Source organism: Hyperoodon ampullatus, assembly GCF_949752795.1.
Source record: "Hyperoodon ampullatus genome assembly, chromosome: X".
NCBI lineage: Eukaryota > Metazoa > Chordata > Mammalia > Artiodactyla > Ziphiidae > Hyperoodon > Hyperoodon ampullatus.
The window spans coordinates 62,086,512-62,099,542 of NC_136913.1; the positions used below are offsets into that span (position 1 = coordinate 62,086,512).

A 13,031-nucleotide genomic window follows, 5' to 3' on the forward strand; every position below is an offset into this window, starting at 1 on the left:
AATTATATTTGAAGTATGAAACAACAGTTAATCTGAATTTTTAACAATGATATTAAATTTTAATACACATTTTAATAGCAGCATATTATTTTATACACATGATCTCTAATTTAACATTTCATTCTTGTTGAACATTTAAATTACCACCAGACTTAATTTGTATGAATGTAACAGTGATGAGCAGCATTGTATCTAAATGTATGCCACTCTTGAAATAATTTTCTCAGAATATAATTTTTGAAAGAGGAATGAATGAATGTTTCAAAGCCATTAATGCCTATCTGTGGTACTGTTTTTATTAGGTTCCTATTATTTCGTATGTATTTCTGACAAACTTTTTAAGTGTTTTCTCCAACCACATTTTCCCATAAGCCCTATAGTTTTTACTTCTCAAATATGCAGAACATGGTGACTTTTAGGGAACACCTATGTGTCTCATTATAGCCAAACTGACTGTACTGTGCACTTATCATATGTCTTCATCTGTGAAATTCAAAGAATTTTAGGGCTATCCACTTCTTCAGTGAAGAAAGAAAAACTATTCTCATCATATGTACAGCCATACCTTGTTTTATTGCACTTTGCTTTATTGTGCTTCACAGATACTGCGTTTTTATTTTTTGTTTTTGTTTTATAAATTGAAGATTTGCAGCAACCCTGTGTTGAGCAAGTCTACTGGCATCATCTTTTCAACAGCATTTGCTCATTTTGTGTCTCTGTGTCACATTTCTGGGAATTCTCGAAGTATTTCAAAGCATGTACCAGCAAAAAGATTATGACCCATAGAAGGCTCAGATGATGGTTAGCATTTTTCAGCAATAAAATATTTTTAACTAAGGTATGTACACTGTTTTTTTAGACATACTGCTATTGCACACTTAACAGAATGTAGCGTAAACATAACTTTTATATGCACTGGGAAACCAAAAAATTTCATATGACTTGCTTTATTGAGATACTTGCAATATTTGTGCTGCTCTGGAACTGAACCTGCATATCTCTGAGGTATGCCTGTACAGAGAAACTGAAGAAGTCAATGACAGTACTTGGACTACTCAGTGGTCAGCAGCAAAGCCAGGAAAAAAAAAAAGAATAAAAAAGAATCCAGGCCTTCCAGCTCCTTTTTTTCCCCTGAGAGTTCAAAACACCTGAATATGCTTTGTACTTAGCTGGCACATTTAATAAATAAATCTTTCTTTGAGCAAGCACAGTTTTTGAGAAGCAATTTTGTGGAATTTGAGAAGGACTGAGAAAAATGGTAAAATCAAAATAGGGTGGTCAAGGGACTTCCCTGGTGGTCCAGTGGGTAAGACTTTGTGCTCCCAATGCAGAGGCCCCAGGTTCGATCTCTGTTCGGGGAACTAGATCCCACACGCATAATGCAACCAAGAATCTGCATGCCGAAGCCCACATGCCGCAACTAAGAAGCCCGCATGCCACCAACTAAACGTGCCGCAATGAAGATCCTGCATGCCGCAACTAAGACCCAGAGCAGCCAAAATGAATAAATAAATAAATAATAAATATTTTTTTAAAGTTTGGTTAAAAAAAATAGGGTGCTCAAAATAGGGCAGGTATCTCTATTTTTGCTTATCTTATTTCTTGCTCAAATAAGGATGCTCTATATAAAGCTTAGAGTAAAACAGCACTTTGTGCCCCTGGAACTTTGGTGTAACCCTATTATTTAAACTCATATTGGCAGTTACAGATTACTATTGGCCAAAGTATTCAAATTACACAAAACTGTATTTATGTAGCCAAGTATAAATGACTTCCAAATGTGTTGGATTTATGTCCAAGTTTAGAACATAGCCAGTTTGCAGAATGCCTGACATTAAACTAACTTGATTAAATTGTCCAGTCTCACTGTTTTCCAACAATGGTTTCTAAACTACTTTATTCATGTAGCTCAAAAAGCAATGATGACTGTATTTTGGGGGGTGAGGACAGGGTATAAGTGGGTTGTTGTTTTTGTTTTTTGTTTGTTTTTGCTGAAGTCAGAATATCATTTCCAAGATTTATTAAAAAAAAAAGACATACAAAGTCAGGAGGTAAATTCAAGTACCTCTGATGACCAAGGCAAGTATACAGGACTTGCTATTCTGCTTTCTATATTTATTAAAAGTCAAGTCTGAGTGATAGCAATATCCAGGTCTTCTAACTCTTAACATGTGCCCTCAACTACTAGTCTCTAGAAGACAACTCTGTCTCCTCCCTATTAGGGAAGACTTCCATTTGGACACAGGGTCAGCACAGTCATTAACTGAAAGAGGAAGACATAATAACAATCTGCTAAAAAGCTCTTTCCCCAGTGCATTACCTGTTCTGCATTCCCACTAAATACCCCATCAAGGATAAAGTATGTCCAGAACAATGGCCATTCACACTCAATGTTTTCAAATAACTTCAGCTCAGCTGGTTCATAGTACAGACGATTGGGATCCTGGTAAAAACACAATAAACAAAGTCTGTCTTATCACTCCAAGGTCAGACTATATCTTTAGTTCAGAGGTATTACAACACAGCCTTTCACCACTGATGGTTTGTTTCAGAGAAGGCAGAGCACATACACACTCCCCTCCTTTAGCAAGTACTTTTGTCATGTGATTCTAACTAGCAGAACTGGGATAATAATGATACTACAGGCAGGTGTATGAGGAAGTGAGACTAATTTGTAATAAGCCTGAGTTTTGTTTTGTACTTGTTAAGTTTGAGGTAGCAGCAGAACATACAAATAGAAATGTTCAGAAGGACAGCAAGAGATGAGGGTTTGGGAATCATCCTTATAGAGGTGACACACGAATCACAAATTATGGATGTAGTACCTATATATAATGAACAAGCAGCCCAAGAACAGAATCTTGGTAAACACTGAGTTTGGTGAGGGAGGACAGAAAGAGGAGAAAAATTAAGATGGTGTAGAGTTGTGGAAGTTAAAATAGGAAAAGAATTTCAAGAAAATGTAGGGGTAGGTAATGGTGATGTACTACAGAGAAGTCAAGGAGAATAAGGACTGAGAAAAGGCTACTGGATTGCTTACTTAGGAGATTATGATGATATTTCAGAGCACAATTTTAATAGATTGGTAGGGGCAAACGTCAAAAGGCTTAAAGAATAAAATGGAAGACAGGAAGTAAACCAGAAGAGCTTGAGCTCGGTAATTAAAAAAAAAATTATAATGGCTCTCAACCAGCAAACCTGAGCCTTAAACGATATTTACATTGTCAATGAAAGTGGTTACCAACCATTCATTCCCTTTTAATAATACTAAATTTTCTCCATTGATATTTCCAAGGAGAACTTTTGACAAGTGGAACAAAAGGAAGTTAACTTTTCAAGATCAAGTACTGTTTAGAACTAACCAACTGCAAAAGGTGGAAGGGATCCAAAAGGATCTACGGACAGAAAGATTTTTCCCTTTGTAATAATTAAATATTTGGGGGGGAATATTTTGAGACTATGTAAATAATCTGTTTCTGCCGAAACTTTCAACCACTGATTTAAGCATCCATCAGTAGCTCTTTCCTGAAACTAACCAACTTCAAGAGGTGGAAGGACTACACCTTCCTCTATTTTATTTAATCCAGAAGGGCTCACAAGCAAAATCTGGCAACTAATCCTAACAAAGGTAGCAAACATCAGTTATTGTTATCCTATTTAGTGATTATTTGAAGTACCATCAATGAGGTAAGTATTTTCTCTGAATGAGGCTGCAATAGTGACCATTCTACCTTGGACTCATTTTGGGGAAAACAAACCTACCTCTTTAGGAGTTTTATATCCATCTCGTAGAAAGCGACAGCAACCATAACGACCCTGGGAATGCAGAGGAAACAAGCCAGAAGAATGAACATTGGTACAGCAATATAATTAATCAGAAATGTATCCTTTGCAACAGCTACATGTGCCAACCTATCATCAATAGAGACATGATACTTAAAAAATAATTAAAAAAACCCTGATATCAGTCCAGCAGCAGAAAGTGATTTCAGCAATGTGATTTCAAGCGAGAGCTAAGTTGCAGGCTCTTCCCTAAAGCAGTGTTTTTATTTTATCTTCTCCATGGCTTGCCACCATAGGATGTCTGTGACAGCCCAATTACTAAGCTATGCAGTCCTGCTCACACAATTCATAAGAGACCACAGTTTTTTTTATAAAAGAAAACACAGTTTAAAAAATTTGAGATAATCTGAGACTTACAGAAGAGTTCCCAAAACAGTACAGAGTCCCTGTATATCCTTCAACCACTGTCCCCTAATATTAACATCTTAAATAACCACAGAAAATTTACCAAAACAAAAAAATTAACCTTGGTACAACACTATTAACCAAAGTATAGAACTTATTTGGATTTCACCAGTTTTTTCACTAATGCTTTTTTTCTGTTCCAGTATCCATTTAGGATACCACTGCATTTAGCTGGCATGTCTCCTTAGTCTCTTCTAATCTCTGATGGCTCCTCAGTCCTTCCCTGTTTTTCATCATCTTGACATTTTTGCAGAGTGTTTGTCAGTTACTTTGTAGAATGCCTCTCGATTTGGTTTTGTCTGATGTTTCCTCATGATTAGATTGAGGTACCGCATTCTTGGGAAGGACATCACGGAGGTGCTGTGCGCTTCTCAGTGCACTGTATCAGGGCGTACATGATGTCAGTACATCTTATTACTGGTGATGTTAATCCTGATCACTTGGTTAAATCACCAACATAGGTCATATTCAAGACTCACAAAGATACTAATTTAGCCTTAAAGTTAGAGCTTAAAGAAAAGAAAGGCACATATGGACATACCTGAAGCTTAGTGATGATTTCCTGTTTTGTGAGCTCCACCAACTGATTATCCTCTACTGCAAAGGCTGGGAAGGAAATAACTGAAAGTAGACTAGCATCAACCTCTTTGGATGTTGAAGCCCGGGGGAGTATCGAATTAAGGATAGACTAAAAGAAAGGAAGTCAAATGTGGCACATTAGTAAATAACTCAGGATTACAAAATTATTAGCTTTAGTTTCAAAAGATGTATGTTGAAGAGGATCATTCAGTTGAAAATCTAAAAATGATTTAATAGTGAAAGCTTAGAAGACTACTTCTATAAATCATCCCTTGTCTTAATCCTGCTCTCAGTGCCTCCTAATCCTGATTCTTAAGCAGCTGCTAATGGCTAAAGAATACTCTATCATTATCCCACCCATAATGCTGTTGCTCCATTAGCAACTATCTAAGCATAAAGATAAAATGTAGCCGCTGGGAAGCAAGATGTGGAAGGCTTAGCTCCTATATCCCTGAAATTTATCTTTTCCATGGAAAATTTTGCATTTTTAAAATTAGAAGGTGAGATTGTATTCAACAGAACACGATGGGTGTCTAATCAAGGTTTGAAGAAGACAAGAAAGGCCATCTTGTCAATGACAAGAACCTTACTCTTTCAATACAGAGAGTAATCCTAAACAAAACTGAAGATATGCATTTACCACTTAAACAGTCTAATCTCCAAACATCTAACCCGAGGGCCAACTGGGGACAAGAGAAAGTTTCAGAGCCACTATCAAGAAGAACACTCAAAATAATCACCTCTTGTTCTCTTGGGATATTTAGAAAAGGAGATACTCAGGAGCAGAGCCCATATACCCTTGATACAATAATAGTGGAGAATTCCATATACTGTGATAGGATCACTTTATAACCTTGGGTGAGAGAACAGGACTATGATCTCTGTTATAGCTCATGCTGCATCAGGCTTATCTCTATAGGATGCTTGATAAGACATTTTTGGTACATGGTAATAAATCAGATTATGTACTCTCATTCAGTGCTCCTTATTCTAAAGCTCATGCTAAATTTGAGTCTGAGTAAAAATACATTTTTCTGTAACGTTGTCCATTATTCTCTTACCTGGCAGTGTTGCACTTCATCAGCTAGGACATGGATAACTGACTGGGGACCACCTTTCACACCAAACAGGTCCAGTTCATCTAATGCCTCCAGGGCTGCCTTTGAGGAACAAAGAAGGAAAGTACAACTTTAGCATTATAAATGCGTATATTTCTTCTCCCTCTACCCTGGTATCATATCAATGAAAATGATATCATTCTAAATATGTTCAGCAGAACAGAAAATACAATAACATTCTTTATTCCCAGGGGCCTCTGAGGGTTTTTTTGGTCTCCCATATTGTCCCAGAGACACTTGAGATGGAGGCTGCAGTCATATTTTCATGATTAAAAACCCTCAACAAATTCGGTGTAGAAGGAACATACCTCAACATAATAAAGGCCATATACAACAAACCCACAGCTAACATTCTACTCAGTGGTGAAAAATTGAAAGTTTTCCTGTAAGATTAAAGCAAGACAAGGGTGCCCACTCTCACCACTCTTATTCAACATAGTACTGGAAGTCCTAGCTAAAGCAATTGGGCAAGACAAAGAAATAAAAGGCATCCAAATCAGAAATGAAGAAGTAAAATTGTCATTATTTGAAGATGATATGATCTCATATATAGAAAACCCTAAAGACTCAACCAAAAAACTGTTGGAACTAATCAACAAATTCAGTAAAGTTACAGGATATAAAATCGACATACAGAAATCAGTTGTGTTTTCTGTACACTAACAACAAAACATCTAAAAAAGAAATAAAGAAAACTATCCCATTCACAACAGCATCAAAAGCAATAAAATACTTAAGAATAAATTTAACCAAAGAGGTGAAAGATCTGTACAATGAAAACTATAATACTTTGATGACAGAAATTTAAGACAAAAACAAATGGAAAGATAACCCCATGCTGAGGGATCAGAAGAATTAATATTGTTAAAATGTCTATACTACCCAAAGTCATCTATAGATACAATGCAATCTGTATAAAAATTCCAATGGCATTTTTCACAGAAATAAAAAAAATCCTAAAATTTGTATGAAATCACAAAAGACCCTAAATAGTCAAAGCTATTATAAGAAAGAAAAACAAAGCTGAAGGCATCACACTTCCTGATTTCAAAATATACTACAAAGGTATAGTAATTAAAATAGTACGATACAGGCATAAAACTAGAAACATAGACCAATGAAACAGGATAGAGAGCCCAGAAATAAACCCCTGCATTTACAGTCAATTAATATTTATATAAAGGAGCCAGGAACACTCAATGGGAAAATGATAGTCTCTTCAACAGTTTTGGGAAAACTGGATAATCACACACAGAACAATAAAATTGGACCCCTATCTTACACCACACACAAAAATTAACTCAAAACGGATTAAACATTAAGACTGGATATCACAAAACTTCTCCTTCACATTGGTCTTGGAAACGATTTTTTAGATATGACACCAAAGGTATAAGCACAAAAGCAAAAATTAATAAGGGGGACTACATCAAACTAAAAAGCTTCTGCGTAGAGAAGGGACTTGACGAAACAGGGAGGGGGAAGGGTAAGCTGGGACGAAATGAGAGAGTGGCATGGACTTATATATACTACCAAATGTAAAATAGATAGCTAGTGCGATAGCTAGGTTACTCAAAAAATTAAATTAGAACTACCATATGATCCAGCAATTTCACTTTTGGGTATATATCCAAAGGAAATAAAAACAGGATATCAAAGAAATATATGCACTCCTATGTTTACTGCAGCATCATTCACAATGTACAGAAACAATCTAAGTGTCCGTCAACAGGTGAATGGATAAAGAAGATGTGGTGTATGTGTGTGCACACCTGCATCTGTGTGTATGTGTATGTGTGCGTGTGTGTGTGTATGTGTGTATAATGGAATATCGTTCAGCCATAAGAAAGAAGGAGGAGATTGGTTCAAGATGGTAGAGTAGAAGGACGTGCGCTCACTCCCTCTTGCGAGAGCACCAGAATCACAACTTACTGCTGAACAATCATCGACAGGAAGACACTGGAACTCACCAAAAAAGATACCCCACATCCAAAGACAAAGTAGAAGCCACAGTGAGATGGTAGGAGGGGCGCAATCACAATAAAATCAAATCCCATAATTGCGGGGTGGGTGACTCACAAACTGGACAACACTTATACCACAGAAGTCCACCCACTGGAGTGAAGGTTCTGAGCCCCACGTCAGGCTTCCCAACCTGGAGGTCTGGCAACAGGAGGAATTCCTAGAGAATCAGACTTTGAAGGCTAGTAGGATTTGATTGCAGGACTTTGACAGGACTGGGGGAAATAGAGACTCCACTCTCGGAGGGCACACACAAAGTAGTGTGCATACTGGAAAGCAGGGGAAGGAGGAGTGACCCCATAGGAGACTGAACCAGACATACCTGCTAGTGTTGGAGGGTTTCCTGCAGAGGCGGGGGGCGGGGGCTGTGGCTCACCACAGGGACAAGGACACTGGCAGCAGAAGTTCTGGGAAGTACTCCTTGGCGAGAGCCCCCCCAGAGTCTGCCATTAGCCCCACCAAAGAGCCAGGCAGGCTCCAGTGTTGCGTCGCCTCAGGCCAGACAACAAACAGGGAGGGAACCTAGCACCACCCATCAGCAGACAAGCAGATTAAAGTTTTACTGAGCTCTGCCCTCCAGAGCAACACCAGCTCTACCCATCAGCAGTCTCTCCCATCAGGAAGCTTGCAAAAGCCTCTTAGATAGCCTCATCCACCAGAGGGCAGACAGCAGAAGCAAGAAGAACTACAATCCTGCAGCCTGTGGAACAAAAACCAGGTTCACAGAAAGAAAGACAAAATGAAAAGGCAGCGGATTTTGTAACAGATGAAGGAACAAGATAAAACCCCAGAAAAACAACTAAATGAAGTGGAGATAGGCAACCTTCCAGAAAATGAATTCAGAATAATGATAGTGAAGATGATCCAGGACCCCAGAAAATGAATGGAGGCAAAGATCGAGAAGATGCAAGAAATGTTTAACAAAGACCTGGAAGAAATAAAGAACAAACACCTTGAAGAATTAAAGAACAAACAAACAGAGACAAACAATACAGTAACTGAAATGAAAAATACACTAAAAGGAATCAATAGCAGAATAACTGAGGCAGAAAAACAGATAAGTGACCTGGAAGACAGAATGGTGGAATTCACTGCTGCAGAACAAAATAAAGAAAAAAGAATGAAAAGAAATGAAGACAGCCTAAGAGACCTTGGGGACAACATTAAACACAACAACATTCACAGTACAGGGGTCCCAGAAGGAAAAGAGAGAGAGAAAGGACCCGAGAAAATATATGAAGAGAGTATAGTTGAAAACTTCCCTAACATGGGAAGGCAAATAGCCACCCAAGTCCAGGAAGCAGGGAGAGTCCCAGGCAGGATAAACCCAAGGAGAAACACACCATGACACATAGTAAACAAACTGACAAAAATTAAAAACAAAGAAAAACTACTGAAAGCAACAAGAGAAAAACTACAAATAACATACAAGGGAACTCCCATAAGGTTAACAGCTGATTTCTCAGCAGAAACATTACAAGCCAGAAAGGAGTGGCATGACATACTTAAAGTGATGAAAGGGAAGAACCTACAACCAAGATTACCTCTACCTGGCAAGGATCACATTCAGTTTCAAAGGAGAAATCAAAAGCTTTACAAACAAGCAAAAGCTAAGAGAATTCAGCACCACCAAACCAGCAATATAACAAATTCTAAAGTAACTTCTCCAAGTGGGAAACACAAGAGAAAAAAAGGACCTACAGAAAAAAACCCATAACAATTAAGAAAATGGTAATAGGAACATACATATCGATAATTACCTTAAATGTGAATGGATTAAATGCTCCAACAAAAAGACACAGGCTCGCTGAACAGATACAAAGACAAGACCCATATATATGTTGTCTACAAGAGACCCACTTCAGACCTAGGAACACATACAGATTGAAAGTAAGGGGATGGAAAAATATATTCCATACAAATGAAAATCAAAAGGAAGACGGAGTAGCAATACTCATATCAGATAAAATAGACTTTAAAATAAAGAATGTTACAAGAGACAAGAAAGGACACTACATAATGATCAAGGGATCAATCCAAGAAGAAGATATAACAATTATGAACATATATGCACCCAACATAGGAGAACTTCAATACATAAGGCAACTGCTAACAGCTATAAAAGAGGAAATCAATAGTAACAAATAATAGTGGGGTACTTTAACACCTCACTTACACCAATGGACAGATCATCCAAACAGAAAATTAATAAGGAAACACAAGCTTTAAATGACACAATAGACCAGATAGACTTAATTGATATTTATAGGATATTCCATCCAAAAACTGCAGATTACACTTTCCTCTCAAGTGCACATGGAACATTCTCCAGGACAGATCACACCTTGGGTCACAAATCAAGCCTCAGTAAATTAAAGAAAATTGAAATCATATCAAGCATCTTTTCTGAACACAACACTATGAGATTAGAAATCAACTAGAGGGGGAAAAACGTAAAAAACACAAACACATGGAAGCTAAACAATACATTACTAAATAAACAAGAGATCACCAAAGAACTCAAAGAGGAAATAAAAAAATAACTAGAGACAAATTACAATGAAAACACGATGATCCAAAATCTCTGGGGTGTACCAAAAGCAGTTCTAAGAGGGAAGATATAGCTATACAAGCCTATCACAAGAAACAACAAACAACTCAAATAAAAAATCTAACCTTACACCTAAAGGAACTAGAGAAAGAAGAACAAACAAAGTTCAAAGTTAGTAGAAGGAAAGAAATCATTAAGATCAGAGCAGAAATAAATGAAACAGAAAAAATGAAAACAAGAGCAAAGACCAATAAAACTAAAAGCTGGTTCTTTGAGACGATAAATGAAATTGATAAACCATTAGCCAGACTCATCAAGAAAAAGAGGGAGAGGACTCAAATCCATAAAAGTAGAAATGAAAAAGAAGTTACAACAGACAACGCAGAAATACAAAGCATCCTAAGAGACTATTACAAGCAACTCTATGCCAATAAAATGGACAACATGGAAGAAATGGACAAATTCTCACAAAGGTATAACCTTCCAAGACTGAACCAGGAAGAAACAGAAAATATGAACAGACCAGTCACAAGTAATGAAATTGAAACTGTAATTAAAAATCTTCCAACAAACAAAAGTCCAGGACCAGAAGGCTTCACAGGTGAATTCTATCAAACATTTAGAGAAGAGCTAACACCCATCTTTCTCAAACTCTTCCAAAAAACTGCAGAGGAAGGAACACTCCCAAACTCATTCTATGAGGCCACCATCACCCTGATACCAAAACCAGACAAAAATACTACAGAAAAAGAAAATTACAGACCAATATCATTGATGAATATACATGCAAAAATCCTCAACAAAATAATAGCAAACAGAATCAAACAACACATTAAAAGGATCATACACCATGATCAAGTCGGGTTTATCCCAGGGATGCAAGGATTCTTCAGTATACGAAACCAATCAATGTGATACACCATATTAACAAATTGAAGAATAAAAACCATATGATCATCTCAACAGATGCAGACAAAGCTTTTGACAAAATTCAACACCAGTTCATGATAAAAACTCTCCAGAAAGTGGGCATAAAGGGAACCTGCCTCAACTTAATAAAGGCCATATACAACAAACCCACAGCAAACATCATTCTCAATGGTGAAAAAGTGAAAGCATTTCCTCTAGGATCAGGAACAAGACAAGGATGACCACTCTCACCACTCTTATTCAACATAGTTTTGGAAGTCCTAGCCACGGCAATCAGAGAAGAAAAAGAAATAAAAGGAATACAAATTGGAAAAGAAGAAGTAAAATTGTCACTGTTTGCAGATGACATGGTACTATACATAGAGAAACCTAAAGATGCCACCAGAAAACTACTAGAGATGATCAATGAATTTGGTAAAGTTGCAGGATACAAAATTAATGCACAGAAATCTCTGGCATTCCTATACACTAATGATGAAAAATCTGAAAGAGAAATTAAGGAAACACTCCCATTTACCACTGCAACAAAAAGGATAAAACACCTAGGAATAAACCTACCTAGGGAGACAAAAGATCTGTATGCAGAAAACTATAAGACACTGATGAAAGAAATTAAAGATGATACAAATAGATGGAGAGATACACCATGTTTTTCGATTGAAAGAATCAATATTGTGAAAATGACTATATTACCCAAAGCAATCTACAGATTCAATGCAATCCCTATCAAATTACCAATGGCATTTTTTACAGAACTAGAACAAAAAATCTTAAAATTTGTATGGAGACCCAAAGACCCCGAATAGCCAAAGCAGTCTTGAGGGAAAAAAAACGGAGCTGGAGGAATCAGCCTCCGTGATTTCTGACAATATTACAAAGCTGCAGTAATCGAGACAGTATGGTACTGGCACAAAAACAGAAATATACATCAATGGAGCAGGACAGAAAGCCCAGAGATAAACCCAGCCACCTATGGTCACCTAACCTATGACAAAGGAGGCAATAATATACAATGGAGAAAAGACAGTCTCTTCAATAAGTGGTGCTTCGAAAACTGGACAGCTACGTGTAAAAGAATGGAATTAGAACACTCCCTAACACCATATAAAAATAAATTCAAAATGGATTAGAGACCTAAATGTAAGACTGGACAGTATAAAACTATTAGAGGAAAACATAGGAAGGACACACTTTGACCTAAATCACAGCAAGATCTTTTTTGATCCACCTCCTAGAGTAATAGAAATAAAAAGAAAAATAAACAAATGGGACCTAATGAAACTTCAAACCTTTTGCACAGCAAAGGAAACCATAAACAAGACGAAAAGACAACCCTCAGAATGGGAGAAAATATTTGCAAATGAAACAACGGACAAAGGATTAATCTCCAAAATATATGAACAGCTCATGCAGCTCAATATTACAGAAACAAACAACCCAATCCAAAAATGGGCAGAAGACCTAAATAGACATTCTCCAAAGAAGACATACAAATGGCCAAGAAGCACATGAAAAGCTGCTCAACATCACTGATTATTAGAGGAATGCAAATCAAAAATACAATGAGGTATCATCTCACAACA

The 13,031-nt window shown here is 37.1% G+C and overlaps 1 protein-coding gene across 4 annotated transcripts in view; it reads right to left on the bottom strand.

Annotated features, from left to right (window-relative positions):
- Positions 1–13,031, bottom strand: part of PHKA1 (phosphorylase kinase regulatory subunit alpha 1) — a gene marked incomplete at both ends in the record, with an annotated part of 136,298 nt that overhangs the window by 93,567 nt on the left and 29,700 nt on the right. For all 4 annotated transcript variants that reach the window (XM_079727532.1, XM_079727531.1, XM_079727530.1 and 1 more), the window contains 4 exons: positions 2,321–2,443; positions 3,763–3,816; positions 4,790–4,936; positions 5,889–5,987. In XM_079727532.1, the coding sequence (XP_079583658.1) occupies positions 2,321–2,443; positions 3,763–3,816; positions 4,790–4,936; positions 5,889–5,987 (423 nt within the window). The remainder of the gene's footprint in view (positions 1–2,320; positions 2,444–3,762; positions 3,817–4,789; positions 4,937–5,888; positions 5,988–13,031) is intronic.